At 40.7% G+C, this 18,032-nt stretch overlaps 1 protein-coding gene across 6 annotated transcripts in view; it reads right to left on the reverse strand.

Annotated features, from left to right (window-relative positions):
- MYO16 (myosin XVI) overlaps nt 1–18,032 on the reverse strand; it is a 381,803-nt gene that overhangs the window by 182,676 nt on the left and 181,095 nt on the right. For all 6 annotated transcript variants that reach the window (XM_061472784.1, XM_061472779.1, XM_061472778.1 and 3 more), the window contains 3 exons: nt 17,559–17,684; nt 1,627–1,702; nt 127–280 (listed from right to left, as the gene is read on the reverse strand). In XM_061472784.1, coding sequence (XP_061328768.1) covers nt 127–280; nt 1,627–1,702; nt 17,559–17,684 — 356 coding nt within the window. The remainder of the gene's footprint in view (nt 1–126; nt 281–1,626; nt 1,703–17,558; nt 17,685–18,032) is intronic.

An 18,032-nucleotide genomic window follows, 5' to 3' on the forward strand; every position in this document is an offset into this window, starting at 1 on the left:
GTGGTTGCCCAGGACCATTTCTGTGTGGGTTCTAAGTACATACAGACCAGATTCACAGATTGACAAACACAGTTCAAATTATAATCTGTCCTCAGTGCATTACTCTTTAACAACAGAAATACTTACAGTTTATTGGAAATTGTGGGCAGATCATGGATAATCTCTTCATATGGCTCTTCTTGAGATAAAGTAGAAACAGATAAGGGGTCTTTTATTTTCTCCTCCCAAACAATTTCAGCCTTCAGAAGCATTTCCTCAATGAACTCAGAAGCCGCAACATCTAAGATATTGAAACACCAAGATATCAGACAAAGAAAACAGTGCAGAAAAGATCCTTTAAACTCAACTCACTAGATAAGATTAAGCATCCAGCTAGATAAAATGGAGTGCTCAGATATTGATCCTAAAATAACACTTGAAATTAATGGGAAAGCAAAGGCGAAGTAAATTCAGTATGAAATTAAGCTGTCATTTGTAAAATATCAAAACTATTCGCCCTGTGTAGTGAACCTACTGAATTATTGCTCAATAATTCATAGGACTTCAGGGAAAAAAAAAACCACAACTGTTTCCAACTCTGCATTTCAGTGAAAACATGTACTTAAATACTTTTAGAACCTTTTACATTTCTACAAAATAGATTTGTATGTCTTGCACATATAGAAGTGCTGAAATCAGTTGTGTTTGAGACCAGAAATACAGTTAACTCCACTGTATTAAACACATACTAGAAGTGGTTAGTTAGCTATATTGTTAGATGATGTCAGTTTGGTCCATAGCCTTTTATACAAATACAAACTGGAATGTATCTAACCACAACCAACTTCTCTGAGGTTAAGTGTCATGAAGATCCCTGTGAATGTATTCGTAGGTGGTACAGTATTTGAAGCACAAAATATTTTGCTTTATTATACAAAGAAAGTTTCTTCTCACAATCTCTCAGATTCTATTTTCTATATTATCGGGTTCCTTCTTCATTTTATCCTACGCACAGAAGGTTGAACAACCATGTTTCTTCTTTTTCACAGTATGTAGCATTACTGACATCAACTCTGCCTTGGTTACTGGATTAGACCAGTTGATCTGAACCTTCCAACCTAATGTAGTCTATAATTCCATTATCTCTAGAGACAACACTTCAGCTCCCTGTGGTAATCTCGTCTAAGAAGGTGCGTTCTTCTGTGGAAACAACAGGGGTTACGCTTCAAAACTGGATGGTGAATTTGTTTTGACTCAACAGCTACAGAGATTCCAGTTCATGAAGCTACGTACTATCATCAGTTGAGACAGAGAAAGGAAGTCAGGAAGAAGTCACCAAGGAAGTATAAATGCAGCTACCACCAAGGCACTGAAGAATTTACAAGAAAGAAACATAGCTAAAAATAAACAGGGAATGCAACAAGTGGAAGAACATGCTATCATTTGATTTGATGTCCTGCATGTTCATGACTAGCAATTAATAGAAAAACATATATACACACATGGATATGTGTCTATAACCCTATACACTACATAAATGATATGTATACACATATGTGTTCCTCTGTGTGTATAAGAAAGCAAGAAGGGAAGAAAACAGTGTCACAGTAACCAGTACATACATAATATACATAATTTTTCACCTACCTGAAGGCTTTTCATCATTGAAGTTAAGAAGATTGGGATTTGCCCAGTGCATCAAAAGCAGGTTCACAAGGTTGGTCTAAAATGAGCAAAATCAGAGGTGTTCGAATGGCAGAAGCAGGACAGGAGCTGTATGCCTATCATTCAGTTTATTCATTCCTTCCTGTACTAGCTGAAATCATATAATAAACCACAGACAACACCTCCAAAATTCCACCTTATGTAGCTACTGCACACATTTATGTAAATCATGAGGCAGAATAAAATACAGTTCTTGTATTACTTCAGTGTGCCCTCAGCATAACTCCACTCCCAAAGTCTCCCTCCACCTTTACACATGTAAAGAGATCCTTAACAGTACAGAAAAAACTTCACCCTCCATCACCTCCTGTCATCACTTAGATCACAAATATTTCTTTATGCCTAACTAATTCAACAACCATGTACCATCACTGCCAAAGGGACCTGACTGAGAACCATCATGGAAGTAAGTCTGTTTTCTGTCAGTAGCAGAAATTGGCACATTTATTTTATGCTTACCAAATCCATTTAATGTATTAGTAATGGTAGCAATTATAGTACAGCAGATTGAGTATCATATAATGAAAAAGTCTCAAATGCATTTTTCAATTCCTACAAGAATGCTGCTAGCAACTGTTTTTAGTGAACTCTTCTATCAACTGAACTAAAGACTTTAGAGATATTTCTTTATCAAAGGCTGTAGTAATGTCTATCTACCCCGATAAACTGGTTGGTCCGAAAGAAGTAAGAAACTGCACAAGGAGCAAAAAATACATTTAGATTGTGAATATAGAGCTCAACTAAATGAGAGAACTGTTTGCAGTTTTGTATATATGCAAGTATCAATTGACAAACAGGGAAGGACAGGATGAGCACAGGGGAAAATAAGCTGTTCAGAGAAAGAAGGATTATTCAGAGCAGAAGAGAGCAACAGATAAATGAGACCTGAACTGGAAGGCAGCTAAGGGAAAGGATAGAAATTTGGCACAAAACCAAGCACTAAATAAATAAGTAAAGACTAACTGGAAAAGAAATTATAATAAAAATAATAAAATTCAGTATGGATTCAGTACACAGGAGGTGACTTACTACAAAAGACCAGGATAAGAAGGAATGAGCTGAATGAAAAAAAAAAACAAAAAACCCCGAACAAACCCCCCCAAATGTCTAATCACAGAAAGCCAGAAAAATATTGTTACAAATTTCTATATAGAAATAAAAAAAATCTTGCTCTCCTCAGCTTTCTAATGCTGGCTTTCCATTCTGGCAGTGACAGCAGAAAACTGAACAAACTGTGGAAGCAGGGAGGAAGCCATAACAGGTTTATTTCCAAATCCAATTAGCCCTGCTTTCAACTGAAAACTTGCAACATATATATTCCTGTGTTTTTTCATTATGAAAAAAATTGGAACCTGCTTAATCGTTGAGCTCACTAAATCAGCAGCAGTTGCATGATCTTGTTAACAGCCATTCTGAAAAGTGGTAGTGGTTGTATGAAAGGATGGGTGGTTTAAATGCACTTTCAGTTTAGTAACAATACACAGCTTTTTGGGCTACCAAAGTTTTGGATTTGCGCCACAAGAAATCCCAGGCTCCAATACCAATGCTTCCTGCTGCCAATGAAATATCTCCAGCTAGGAATCATTGATGCACATCACCAAGATATTCAGATCACCGGCAATTTCAATTACCTGCTTTTGCATACACAAAACTGTCTGTGCTAGTTTTAACCTCATTAATTTATGGTTTAGATGGAGTATTTTAAAATCCAGTTGTTGTATCTTCAGAACTGTGCCTAACAGTAGAAATATTTGTAGAATAACTACAGCAAATTACCACTATCCAAACACATTTCATTTGCTGAGTTACAAAGTAGAAATGACTGTGGCAAGAGACATATATAGACTATAACTATGGTAAGAGATATATATAGACTCGTAGGTTCCAGTGTTGTCTTTGCCAATTCATATTAAAAAGAAAAAAAAAAACTGAATGTGATGACTCACTGCACAGAAAGTAACGGCATTTTTTAAAACATCTACTTATGAAATATCACTTGTCTCGCTTCTACTCTTATGCCCTTAATTACTCATTCAGTGCCTTTTGACAGGGCACCAGGAAATCCCTTAGACCTTACTCTTCTCTTTACAGAACTTACGTCTGAGTACCCTCCTTCATGAAACACAAACTTAGTTACCTTTTCTGTACAAATACAGCATGTCTCTCTATCTCTTCTTGGTGTTCTGTCCAAACTGAAATTTTTCTCTCTTTCTCTGACATCTCTTACTAGATATCTTACCCTTTGACTGTTGAGAATGCTGCTGCAAGGAGTATCTTCTCACCTCCATCCTTTAATCTAAAAGCCCTACTTTTTAGATTCCTCCCAGCTGTTTGTTTTCTCACCAAGCCAAAAGCTGCTTACCCTCATTTTCAAAGGCCTTCATAGACCCTCTGGACTTTACCTGTTCCCATTCATTCAGCATTCAGACTCCGGTACCCACCTCATATCAGTCTGTGACTTTGGCCATCATTAATATATTTTGAAATACCTATTTCCCTGCTTTTTCTAGGCTGCACCTTACATTCATAAGGAAGTTTTCAAATTATCTGCAAAGCTACATGGTAAACCTCCATTCACAGCCTGTTTTGATGTGATGCTCACCAAGCAAAGAAGCAGGTAACGCACTACTACTGTATCATTCAGGTGAACTGAAAATTGTCCTAATGCCTGGGCCCAGGGGGTAGTGATCAGTGGCAACAAGTCTAGATGGAGGCCAGTATCTAGTGGTGTACCCCAGGGATCAGTACTGGGTCCAATCCTGTTCAGCATCTTCATTAGTGATCTGGACAATGTGCTAGACTGCACCATCAGCAAGTTTGCAGATGACAACAAACTGGGAATAGTGGTTGATATGCCAGAGGCATATCGACATCACACTGCCATCCAGAGCGACCTCAACAGGCTGGAGAAATTTCAACACGGGAAAGTGCAAATTCCTGCACCTGGGAAGGAGCAACCCCAGGCAGCAGTACATGCTGAAGGCTACCTGGCTTGAAAGGAGCTTTGCAGAAAAGGACCTGAAGTTTCTGGTAGATACCAAGTTGAACATGAGCAAGCAACATACTCTGGCTGCAGAGAAGGTTAATGTTCTCCTGAGCTGCCATTAGGAAGAGTGGTGCCAGCAGCTTGAGGGCAGTGATCCTTCACCTCAACACTGGTGAGGGCACACCTGGAGTACTGTCTTGAGTTCTGGGCTCCTCAATACAAAACAGACAAGGAGAATCCAGAAAAAGGCCACTAAGATGACATAAGATACTGGGGCACCTCACATATGAGGAAAGGCTGAGAGAGCTGGAATTATTCAACCTGGAGAAGTGAAGGCTCAGGGAGATCTCATCCATGCAGATAAATACCTGAAGGGAGGGTGCAAACAAGACAAGAGTCAGGCACTTTTTGCAGTGGTGCCAAGTGATGGAACAAGAGGCAACAGGCACAAACTGAAGGACAAGAGGTTCCGCCTGAACATCAGGAAATACTGTTTCACTATGATGGTGGCCTAGCACTGGCAGAGGTTGCCTAGAGAGGTGCATAGTCTCCATCCCTGGCAACATGCAAAAGCTGTCTGGACATGGTCCTAGGAATTTTTATCTATTGACCCTGCTTGACCAGAAGGGCTGGACTACATGAGCTTCAGAGGTCCCTTCCAACCTCAAACATGCCGTGATTCTGTGTAATATGGAAAAGGTCACCTATGACTTTTCCAGAAAAGACATTATTTTCTTCGTCATAATCAATCTGTTGATAAACTTTGAACAGCTTGAATACTGATGGACATGAAAAATTCTTGGTGAAAACACATAAAGAAAGCTTATACTAATTACAGCTTTACAGATGCAAGATGAAATTAAAAGGGGGTTTGTGCATGTAGAAACTGAGCTTGAAACCAGACAGAATACAGGATCAGATGTGGAAGCAGACCATCACGGTTACACCAAAAGGAGATACACTGTTTTTTTTCCAAAATAGCAAAGAGGGAGAGAAGGCTGCTTGATTACTGTGAATTGAGTTTTAGTCCTCAAAGGAAATATTACAAGGAAATGAAGTGCAACTCACATCAATAGAAGCAACACATGATATAAGTAGTGAGAAAACATGCACAAAGGAACAGAGAAAACACTGACTGGACAGGGAAGCATGGGATTCTTTAAAACTGATGAATCATGTAATGCAACACTGAAGATAAAAAGCTGTTAAGATGACAAAAGGCAGCATAAATAAATTTACTGGAATAGAGAAATTATAAATCCCTCAAAAACAATCTCCCCATGCCAAAAATGGGTTTTTCCCCCACATTAAATGTTAGCCCCATCCTCAGTTTCATAAATGACAGGCTTAGGAGCACCAGTGTTGGCCAGCCAACAGCCTGTGAGGCCTGCTGCCACAGATAAGTGATTGGGTAGAAAATCTGGGGCATGAAGGAGTAATAGAGATTCCTCAAGAATCTCCCTAAGCACTAGAGACTGCAAAGCAACTCCAAAGTGCTCTCAAACAGTATTAGTTTTAATGCTAGTGAATTAGCTGGGGAGAAGAATCAGTGCTCCTGAAAAGTGTCCTCCACACCTACCCCATCAAATATTTCCCTCTGAAACTATGCACAAGATGCTACATCTCTGCCGGCACCTGCAAAGCTTAAGTTGCTCACTCTGACTGAGCTTTGAACTCTTACTATCCAAGCCCCAGGGCCACTTCTTCAAATCCTCTACTCCCTTTTCTTTACCATTGGAGAAATATCTGCTTAAGCTGTACATTCAGAAAGCTGAAGGTTTTATGCAAATGTCTTGATGTGCTATTTTGCACAGCAATGAATATGCATCATCCAATTTGCATGCACTTCCAACAGTAAATTCCTTCAGTCTTACTTTTTTTCTCTGTCAAAACCAACATTTCTCTCCAGTTCTCCACTCCTGACTTTTTCTTTCACCATTTGACGTTTCCTACCATCCTAAGTGACCTGGTTCACCAACCTTTTGCTCAGCCCCCACCATAATTTCCTATTCCTCAGGTCGTTTTTCTCTATTCCCTGTATCTGAGACTCCCAGCATGTATCTCCCAAACTTGTCTTCTTCCACTCCTTTATTGGTGCTCTGATCCCTTTTTTGAGACACACACTATTTTTTTTTTCCTTCTTGACATCTATTCCTCCTTTCTCTTTGATTAAAACTTCCCCACCCTCTTAGAATCACAGAATCATAGAATAGTTAGGGTTGGAAAGGACCTTAAGACCAATCCCCCTGCCATGGGCAGGGACACCTCCCACTAAACCATGTCACCCAAGGTTTCGTCCAACCTGGCCTTGAACACTGCCAGGGATGGAGTATTCACAACTTCCCTGGGCAAACTATTCCAGTGCCTCATCACCCTAACAGGAAAGAATTTCCTCCTTATATCCAATCTAAACTTCCCCTGTGTAAGTTTTAACCCTTTACCCCTTGTCCTGTCACTACAGTCTCTAATGAAGAGTCCCTCCCCAGCATCCCTATAGGCCCCCTTCAGATATTGGAAGGCTGCTAGGAGGTCTCCACACAGCCTTCTCTTCTCCAGGCTGAACAGCCCCAACTTCCTCAGCCTGTCTTCATACAGGAGGTGCTCCAGTCCCCTGATCATGCTCGTGGTCCTCCTCTGGACTTGTTCCAACAGTTCCATGTCCTTTTTATGTTGAGGACACCAGAACTGCACACAATACTCCAGGTGAGGTCTCACAAGAGCAGAGTAGAGGGGCAGGATCACCTCCTTCGACCTGCTGGTCACACTCCTTTCAATGCAGCCCAGGATATGGTTGGCCTTCTGGGCTGCAAGTGCACACTGCCTGCTCATGTTCATTTTCTCATCAACCAACACCCCCAAGTCCTTCTCTGCAGGGCTGCTCTGAATCTCTTCTCTGCCCAACCTGTAGCTGTGCCTGGGATTGCTCCAACCCAGGTGTAGGACCTTGCACTTCCCATAGTTAAACTTCATGAGGTTGGCATCAGCCCACCTCACAAGCGTGTCGAGGTCCCTCTGGATGGCATTCCTTCCCTCCAGCCTATCAACTGAACCACACAGCTTGGTGTCATTGGCAAACTTGCTGAGGGTGCACTCAATCCCACTGTCCACGTCAGCGACAAAGATGTTGAACAAAACCGGTCCCAACACCGATCCCTGAGGGACACCACTCGTTACTGGTGTCCAGCCGGACATTGAGCCATTGACCACAACTCTTTGTGTGTGGCCATCCAGCCAGTTCTTTATCAACCGAGTGGTCCATCCATCAAATTGATGTCGCTCCAGTTTAGAGACAAGGATGTCGTGTAGGATAGTGTCAAACACTTTGCGCAAGTCCAGGTAGATGACATTAACTGCTCTACCCCTGTCCATCAGTTCTGTAGCCCCATCATAGAAGGCCACCAAATTGGTCAGGCAGGATTTCCCCTTAGTGAAGCCATGCTGGCTGTCACCAAGCACCTTGTTGTTTTTCATGTGCCTTAGCATGCCTTCCAGGAGAATCTGCTCCAAGATTTTGCCAGGCACAGAGGTGAGACTGACTGGTCTGTAATTCCCCGGGTCATCCATTTTCCCCTTCTTGAAAATGGGGGTTATATTTCCGTTTTTCCAGTTGTCGGGAGCTTCACCTGACTGCCACGATTTTTCAAATATGATGGACAACTTCAAACTTTTCAAATATGATGGCCAGTGGCTTAGCAACTTCATTTGCCAGCTCCTTCAGGACCCGCAGATGGATTTCATCAGGTCCCATGGACTTGTGCATGTTCAGGTTTTTAAGATGATCTCGAACCAGATCCTCTCCTACAGTGGGCCTAAGGTCCTCATTCTCACAGTCCCTGCATCTGCCTTCCAAGACTTGGGTGGTGCGGTCAGAGCCTGCAACTCCTTCCACCTGCTGTCACTTCTCAGGTTCCCACTCCATTATCTCTAGTGGATCAACAGCCGTAGACCTAAATCTGTATAATTTGCCCAGGTTATTCATGAGTGTAAAACATGTGCTGCAATTAAATAAACCAAACGGTTAAAGCCTCTTTGGTATGGAGGACGATGGTTGAAGTATAAATATAGAGAGGCCTGGCAGATTGACTATATCACACTGCCGACATCCCGCCAAGGCAAGCGTCATGTGCTTACCATGGTGGAAGAAACCACCGGATGGCTGGAAACATACGCTGTGCCCCATGCCACTGCCCGGAACACTATCCTGGGCCTTGAGAAACAGATTTTGTGGCGACACGGCACCCCAGAGAGAATTGAGTCAGACAATGGGACTCATTTCCGGAATAACCTTATAGATATTTGGGCCAAAGAGCATGGCATTGAGTGGGTATATCACATCCCCTACCATGCACCAGCCTCTGGGAAAATCGAACGGTACAATGGGCTGTTAAAAACTACACTGAGAGCAATGGGTGGGGGAACTTTCAAGCACTGGGATACACACTTACCAAAGGCCACCTGGTTGGTCACCACCAGAGGATCTGCCAACAGGGCTGGCCCAGCCCAGTCAGAACTTTTACATATTGTAGAGGGGGACAAAGTTCCCGTGGTGCATATGAAGAATTTGCTGGGGAAGACAGTCTGGGTTGTTCCTGCTTCAGGTAAAGGCAAACCCACTCGTGGGATTGCTTTTGCTCAGGGACCTGGATATACTTGGCAGGTAATGCGGGGAGATGGGGAAGTCCCATGTATACCTCAAGGGGATTTGATTTTAGGGGAAAACAGCCAATGAACTTAATTGTATGCTGTTGCCTGCTGTGTAATACTTTTATAGCCCATCAACTGGATATCTTCAGGTCACCAGCGACTAGCCCTGACTTCCCTCCAACCATCATCCCAACAGAGAATGAACTTTGATAGAACCAGATGAGTTCCGCAGTAAAGGAACAATCAGCATCAGCAGGCAACGATCCAATACTGCACACAGCCTTTCCTGCCCTGAAAGATTGTTACAAGAGATGGAACCTGACATCATGGACCGAATGGACTCGGCAGCATTATAGGGTTTGGTCCATGCACTAAGAAAATGATCTTTTTCTCTTGGTCTGTGTGTATATGGATGTACATATGTGGGAGAGCGATGGTATACTGAAAATGTGGGATCTGAGCATGATGTGAATGGTATGGAATAAGGGGTGGATACTGTCCTGGGTTTAGCAGTAGCAGTCAATTCTTCTCCTTCTTGGTAGCTGGTGCAGCGCTGTGTTTGACATCCAGCCTGGGAACAGTGCTGATAATACCGATGTTTTCAGTTGTTGCTAAGTAATGTTTACCCTGACCAAGGACTTTGTGAGGCTCATGTTCTGCCAGGGAGGAGGGGAAGCCGGGAGGAAGCAGAGACAGGACACCTGAGCCAAGCTAGCTGTTGTGGTTTAAACCCAGTCAGGCAACTCGTTCACTCACTCCCAGTGAGTGGTGCTGGGCTGAGAGCAAACAAGGCCCCCCCCCCCCTCCCCTGGGGCTCTCCCCTTCCCCGCTCCCAGAGGAACGGGGAGGAGGATCGAAAGAATGCAATTCCTACAGGTTGAGACAAGAACAGTCCAGCAACTAATGTACAACACAAATCACCACCGCTACTACCAACGACAACAATGATAAGAGAAAATAACAAGGGAAGAGAATACAATACCAAAGGCCAAGAAACGAGTCCCACCCAGAAGCCCGTGTCCTTCCGGGTAACTCCCACTTACATCCTGGGCATGATGTGCTGTGGTATGGAATACCTCTTTGGCTAGCTTGGGTCACGTGTCCCGTCTCTGCTTCCTCCCAGCTTCCCCTCCTCCCTGGCAGAGCATGAGCCTCACAAAGTCCTTGGCCAAACCAAAACATCCTTGTTATCAGCTCTGTTCCCGAGCCGAAAGTCAAAACACAGCACTGCACCAGCTACCAAGGAGGAGAAAAATGACTGCTACTGCTGAACCCAGGACACTAGCCAAAGAAGTATTCCATACCACAGCACGTCATGCCTGGGGGTGGGGGTAACTGGGAGTTACCCCAGAAGGACACAGGCTTCTAGGTCAGACTCGTTTCTTGGCCGGTGGTATCGTATTCTCTTCCCTTGTTATTTTCCCTTATCATTGTTGTCGTTGGTGGTAGCAGTGGTGATTTGTGTTGTACATTGGTTGCTGGACTGTTCTTGTCTCAACCCATGGGAGTTGCACTCTTTCGATCCTCCTCCCCGTTCCTCTGGGAGCGGGGAAGGGGAGAGCCCTGGGGGGGGCCTCGATTGTTGTCAGCTCGGCACCACTCACTGGGAGTGAGTGAACAAGCTGTCTGGCTAGGGTTTAAACCATGACAGTTGGAAAAATGCTTAACTCAGTGTGTGATTTTTGTTGGCCAATTTGCTAGGATTGCTGCCTGTGAGTGCCTGAGTTTGGAGGAATTTTTGGGTTTGATTTTTTGGGGTGTTGTTTTATTTATTTGTTTTCTCTTAATTAAGCAGAAAAATAAATTAACCAAAAATTAAGCACTTCTGGAAGCAGGGTATGGGAAAATACATTGCTTGACCCTTGTGAGCTCTAGTATTTGTATGATTTGAAGATACTGTATTAGACAGAAGATAAATTCTGTGGGCTGAGAATATTCCTTTTCTTGTCTATTTGAAAAATTGACAACACATAGCCAAGTGTCAAACCTTTAAAAAAAAAACAGCCACCAGATTCCTACAAAACAGTTTTTTATTATAATGGATAAATCAGAGATTGCTTTTGTTAGTATGGTCCACTGTAGGCCTAAATGCTAGTCTAACCAGTATTAGTGGCCCTGTTTAAACATCCACTTGAATTTGCAATCCATCTACAGATTAAAAATTACAAAAAAAAAAAAAATCAGAGAAGTAGTTTCAATTCTATTATTACTACTACTATTATTATCATTACTAAGCCTCTGAAACAGAAGCACAGTAACTTCATGCTAGTTATATATTCAGCAGATCGAATAAATAAGATCAGATAAGTCATGGGGTAAAAAAACTTATCAGGTAAGTCATGGAGTAATAAAACTCCTGAGAAAAACACTGGAGACTATTTAACTAATGGAATGTGGTAATAGTAGGCATTTCACTAAGCACCAAGGACATTAAGAAGAGTGTAGATTAGCAACTTTAAGCTACTGGGGAGTGAAACAAACAAAGCCCAAGACAGAGACTCTCAACATTAGGTAGTAAGGTAATTATTAAGAGTCACTGTGGATTGAGTTTTGAGGATCATATACTTGTTCTCCACTACATAATAGCATGCCTTACAAGACTGAGTATCCATTGTAGCCCAAGTCTCATATCCAAGCCCTTAAATAAGAGCAATACTGTTTAGAGACTAAATAGCGTTTTCTCTGTGACTGCTAATGTGATCCACAGTACTGCTCTAGACACAGAAAATGATGTCTGAAACTCATTACAAATCTCCCTTCTTAATACACTATAGACGAGGAAGATATTTTTTTCCTATTTGAGTGCAGAAAAAAGAGGACCATAACCACCTGTGGTCAGCAAAGTGGAACAGATTAGAAAAACTAGGTTGCAGGAATGAGACTAGCAGTAGGATAGAAAAAGTGGAGGGGGAACACCAGAGCACAGCATGGATAAAATTATGGACTTTGCAACTAACAGCATGAAATAAATGAAGTGAAAGGGAAGAAGAGAGACGTGGCAAGGAGACAGGATGTAGGTAGAGACAGACTAAGCAGAAAAGAAAATTAAAGACGTTACATAGCATGGAAAAAACAGTGAGATTGAACAAGAGAGACTGGGACAGTGAGCAAGTGGGAAAAAGGTATAACACAAGGGCAGGAAGGTTGGCATGAAACCAAGTACAGAAAAGGGAAAGCCTGGATGAGAAGACGAGAAGGAGGGGAAGATGCTGGCTGTGCAAAGAGATTAGTGTTGGGATAAAATGTGTAAGGAAAGAACATGAACCCAGGCAAATGAATGACAGAATAAAGCAAAGAATGAAACAGGCTGGAGGCAATGGGACAAATAAGGTTACATGTGGGAGGAAGGAACTGTTAAAGACTGTTTATACACAGAGCTTGGCATGGAACCCAGGTCCCCAGAATGTCACCACTACTTTTCTGCAGTTAACATGTTTAACCTATATGACCTAATAGTATGATTTTTAAACCTCTGGATATAGTTCAAGTAAAGAAGGACAACATAATACTGTTGTCAGCGATATAAGTGACAAAAGTTACTTCAAATATTTTCTACAGCTGAAGTAAAAGCTTTAGCAGTCTTTACTTCAAGACTGATAACCTACATTTCTATTTTATAATTCATTATAATTAGAGAAATTAGAGAAAAAAATAAAATAAATCAGGAAAAAATATTATGTGATCTTGTGATTGAAGACGCTTATACGTTATCTTCCTACAAGTTATATAATAATACCACAGAGAGGATCATAATCTGGCACTTCTCAAAATTTGTGCCTGAACAGTCTTATTAGACTTCTTTTTCATATATGCTTCTCGTATATGAGAGGAAGTCACTATAGCTGGTATTTCAAGGAAAATGAAATTTATATTGATCACTGAGATCCCCAATAACCAAATAAGTATACAGTGTAGTCTGTGTACATCTCAGCTTTAAAAACATACATGTAAGCGCTGAGAATTTTATAGTAATTTTGTTAATTGAGGTTGTCCCTAGCCTGTATATGAAACTCAGACTTGTAAATCTATTTTTTTATAACTTGGTTCTGTGTGAATTTAGCTTTTTTTGGCCTTAGTGGTCTGTACCCACAATTAGCATTTGAATCATTTACAGAAACTGTCTACATATACTGAGAGTGAAAGAAAGGTATCCCAGGCAGAAATCCCAAAGTGGTCTCTCTGCTTGAAGAAAATGAGTGTAACTTGATCTGAAGGAAAATGCTGCTCTTCTACCTGAGTACAATCACACATGATGAAGATGAATAAAAAGACTAAAGAAACAAGGCTGAGATATGTCCGGATAAAACATTCCCTAGAGAATTTTCTGACAATAAATGAAAGCTTCCAACCGTTTGACAGGGAAGATACGTATTCCCTGTGCAACTATATTCTTTTTGAAATACTGAACAAGCATTCCCTTCTTTAGGCTCTTCTCACTGAAAACATTTGTGGAATGTGTTTGCCAAAGTCCAGAAACTGCATTCAAGGGAATTGCTGTGGCAATGGCTAAACATGAATGAGATTAAACACCACTTCCTACAATTAGTTCAGATACCCCATATACATCGAAGCATATTCCAGTGATGGGTATGTATTTTTTTCTATTTTGAGGCCAACATGCACTTAAAGGAAAACGAAACTGCAGTTGAGTCAAATGACTAATGTGTTTTGGTAACAAGGAGCTAAGTAGATCACATAATAAGAAGGTATGTTCTCTCAGACATCAACAAGAAACACAAAGTCCCTTCTATGATATGAAAGAAATACTGTCTTTGGATGAACTAACTAGACAGAGGGGTATGATTCAGCCCAAGCACACAAGTCAACCAAATGTGTGTTAAGGAAGAATGTAGTTATAAGCCAACAAATTTCCACATAAATTTTGAAATTACACAGGATGTATATACATACCATGCTCAGAAACATAAGGTAGGCATCTGAGCTCTCAAAATGGTTTTTATTTATTTGGGATATTTTCAATTCATTGATGGGAAGAAATCCTTGCTAGTGCAGGAGTTACTCTTGGAGAGCTACAGTCAGCAGTTTGACGGTTCTCTTACCTTTTTTTTTTTGACATTATGAAATTGTTAAATCTCAAAGCCAGAGGCTAAATCTGTCTCACTAAGTAAGAGAGTGCAATGGAGCAAGCTCAAGTATCCCTTATAATCCACACTGCTTAACTGTTAGCTCTGTTCCTGACTGCTTTGGACCACTCCAACCACCTCTCTACAAACAAGACTAATCTCCTATAGAGGAAACTAGCTCTAAACAATATGAATGTGAGCCAGACTCTTGCCTGGCTTAAACCCCAGACTTCTTTTATTTTGCAATTTTTAACAGTTTAGACACAGTCAGCATCCCCCAAGGATGACATTTTGGGAGAGGTAGTGTTTAAGCTACTGGGGAGCCAGCTCTGACCTGCATGCCTCTGATAGCTGGTTTGAAAGGTGACATTTCTGTGATAAACAACAAAGGAACAGCTTGTGCCTGGGAACTGTGCCAAAGTACCCAAAGCAAATGTCAGAGCTGCTGCCTATTCCCACCACGGGGAGGGCGGGTGTGTTTTCTCCTGATCACAGCAGCCTGGAAGATGTCCAGAGGGGACAGCACTACCAATGCCAGATTACCAGCTGTTCACAAAGTGATTGGTGTGCTAAATTCAAATTAGAGGGCCACCCTTAGAAATACCAGTTGCCCTTGTGCAGTTGGTGTTAATGCCAGCATGGGCAGTGTGGTACCCAAGTGATGATGTGCATCCCACTCTGGTGTGCACAGGCAAGAGACACCAGCACTCCCCATGCTGCATGTGAATGAGACAAAGGAGTTTAAACTGCCATCAGTAATGGCGTTTAATAACAGAATGCAATGATATGCAACAATGTAACAATAATAGAATAGATATGTCCAAAAGGCCCTGTTAAATTTCTGTAGTCAACCCTGGCATACTGTAATTTCTTGAGGCTACTTTTAGTGCCCTCATAGGTATTATTTTGAAGAAGCTTTTGTGTGTCATTGATACAGATTTACATGTGTGTTGAAGAGGTTATTATATTCCATCATTTCATTAATGTAAAATTATTAAGGTAAGCAGCCTTGACCTTATTACCTCAATAATATCCATTTTGGTATAATGTTAGAACTTCAGTGTGCATTAAAAATTAAGACTTGCTTTTAGCCTTAATAGTTGAAGAGAGAAAAAATGACTGCAGTCCTAGAAACTCTGAATAACCTTGCTTTAAATTATGCTGTTTTTTTGATGCTATAACCATTATCTTTTTCATGTTTGCAGCTGGTAGTACTTCAGTAGATACTGCACTTACAGGTAACCTAATCTGCTCCTGCAAGGCAGATCTTTATCTTATAAACAGAAAAACTGACCTTCAGGCAGTAGCCTCGGCTTTATCTTGTACTCAGTAGCCATATCCTGTACATAAACTTCAAACTCGCTAGTAATATTCTCTGGATCTACACATTTTGTCACTAATAGGACAATTCATGTATTATTCACCCATGCTCTTTTTCAATATCTGGAGTAATACCATTCCATCAAACTTATCTTGAGACTGCTTTTCTTTACAAACACATCTAAACACAGGTACAGATCTATTTATTCATTTATTTATTTTTAAACATCAGCTAATACCTACTGACACTTAAAACTCTTAGTTATTTCCTGTTTGGAAACAATGCAACAACCTACTGCTATGTTTTGCTTCTGATAAGTTAGGTATTGCTACGAGTATTTAACTCTCCTTCCTCTGCAGGATTCATTCTGTGCTGCTTTATGCTGTCTAAGAATAAGGCATCAACTACATGTCCCCTTCATGATGACTGGGGGAGAACTGGCAAATACAGTGGGCAATTGACCCATCCTTTGGCTCATTTGCCCCACACTTTGATCTAGACTCCTCCTGTAAAATTTTAAAATGTTTTAGACCTCTAACGTATGCTAGCTGCTCATGACCCCTGTAATCGGCGGGGAGGGGAAGGGGGGGGGGGGGGGTCAGACCTCTAAGCGATGATTCATTCCACCTATTTTAAATTAACCTCCTAGATTTATCTGAATTGCACTCTAGAGGCAATTTGTCACATTAGACAAGACATCGCTTTGACTCTGCATTTAAGTTGTAGTTGGCTAAACTTGCCTGAGAAGAATGCCATCCTAAATAAAATTGGGTTTGCTATTATCAGTGTGTTTCTACAAGCCATATTTGATTATAAGGTGTGGGTGTGATGTCTTTCACATGCTTAGCTCACTCTTGATAATGTATCTTTGCACCTATATTTTCTCATCTAATTTACTGTAGAAAATGGGAGCAATTGTAAGCTTATTGTAATCCACTTACAGCATGTGTTTTGAGCTTTGTAACAGGAAGCTTTCAGGACCTTTATTCTTTAGAAGTTTCCTCCTGTACAGATGCAAATTGAATTTTCTCATTATAAATTTAAAATTTCAGTAGATTATTCTTTTCTTTTTCCAGGTAAAATAAATTAGTACCTTCTCTATTACTGTTATGTTCTTACAAATAGGCAAATATTGTGGGTTTTTTTCATTTTGTGTAATTTTTTTCAATTTTTTGCATTCTTTGTATTTACAAACATTCATGCACACAAATTCATAAAAGGGCTAAAAGCTGTTTCAAAATTATTATTGTAAGAAAGGAAATTTTAAAAGCACCCTGATGGCTACACTGCTAGATGAGATATTTTCACTGATATCTAATGACAGAATCATAGAATAGTTAGAGTTGGAAAGGACCTTAAGATCATTGGAATTTAATTTATTTACTTGTTTCTTGCAAACAGAATCCATATGAAAGCTGTATTAACCTCCTAAATAAGGATGGCAAATTATCTATAATGATAATAAGGTACCTCCAAATTGTATTATTCATTAACACTACAAAGGGAAGATATTTGCTCTGTATTTTGATAATTTTAGTGAGGAAAAGTGCAATGTTAAGTTCCCTTATTGTCCTACATGTGTAGTTACTGTGCTTGTGCAGTGACTAGCACAACTGGCCCCTGGCTTCTCACTGAATTTTGTTCGATTAGTCACTCAATGACAAACTTCACCTGCCATATGAGGTGCCAACTACTGTACAGAAATGTGTAAGCTTTTCATATTAAAACCAGAATAGTCTCACTGACTTGAAAGTATTTGCTATTGCTACAGAACACTACCACAAAGAAAAGAGAAACTGGTGAAAACATTATGCTTTACCTGTCCATACTTTGCAGCTAAATGTAGGGGTGTCAAGCACTGATTATCCACTGCATTGATATCAGCCCCATGATCCAGTATCAGAGATGCAACATTCTTGTACCCATTAGCGCAGGCCACATGAAGCTGCAATATAAAAGAATCTTAATAGTTTAAAGAATTCAGAAGAACCTCAGATGTGCTACTCCATATTTTGGCTGCCTCACAGACCTAAATCACAATAACAACGTATACAAAATATACATGTAATAAGAACAGTTTAAAAAACCTATTTAGAAAACCTGCAGAACCTATGTTAGCATTTATAAAAAAAATCCACCAAGAAATAAGAATGTTAGCTTACTGAGAACTACTTACACAATCTAGTCTCACTAGATACTTTTCATACAATTTCAAGCAAATATCCCTTCAAACACATTCACAAACTTCATGAGCCCAGGTAGATTGATGCATTTCAACAGAGCTTGACTTAGA

The sequence above is a fragment of the Pezoporus flaviventris genome, unplaced genomic scaffold (genome assembly GCF_033815535.1).
Source record: "Pezoporus flaviventris isolate CSIRO_AGI_PZ_B2104156 unplaced genomic scaffold, CSIRO_AGI_Pfla_v1 ptg000072l, whole genome shotgun sequence".
Classification (NCBI taxonomy): Eukaryota; Metazoa; Chordata; class Aves; order Psittaciformes; family Psittacidae; genus Pezoporus; species Pezoporus flaviventris.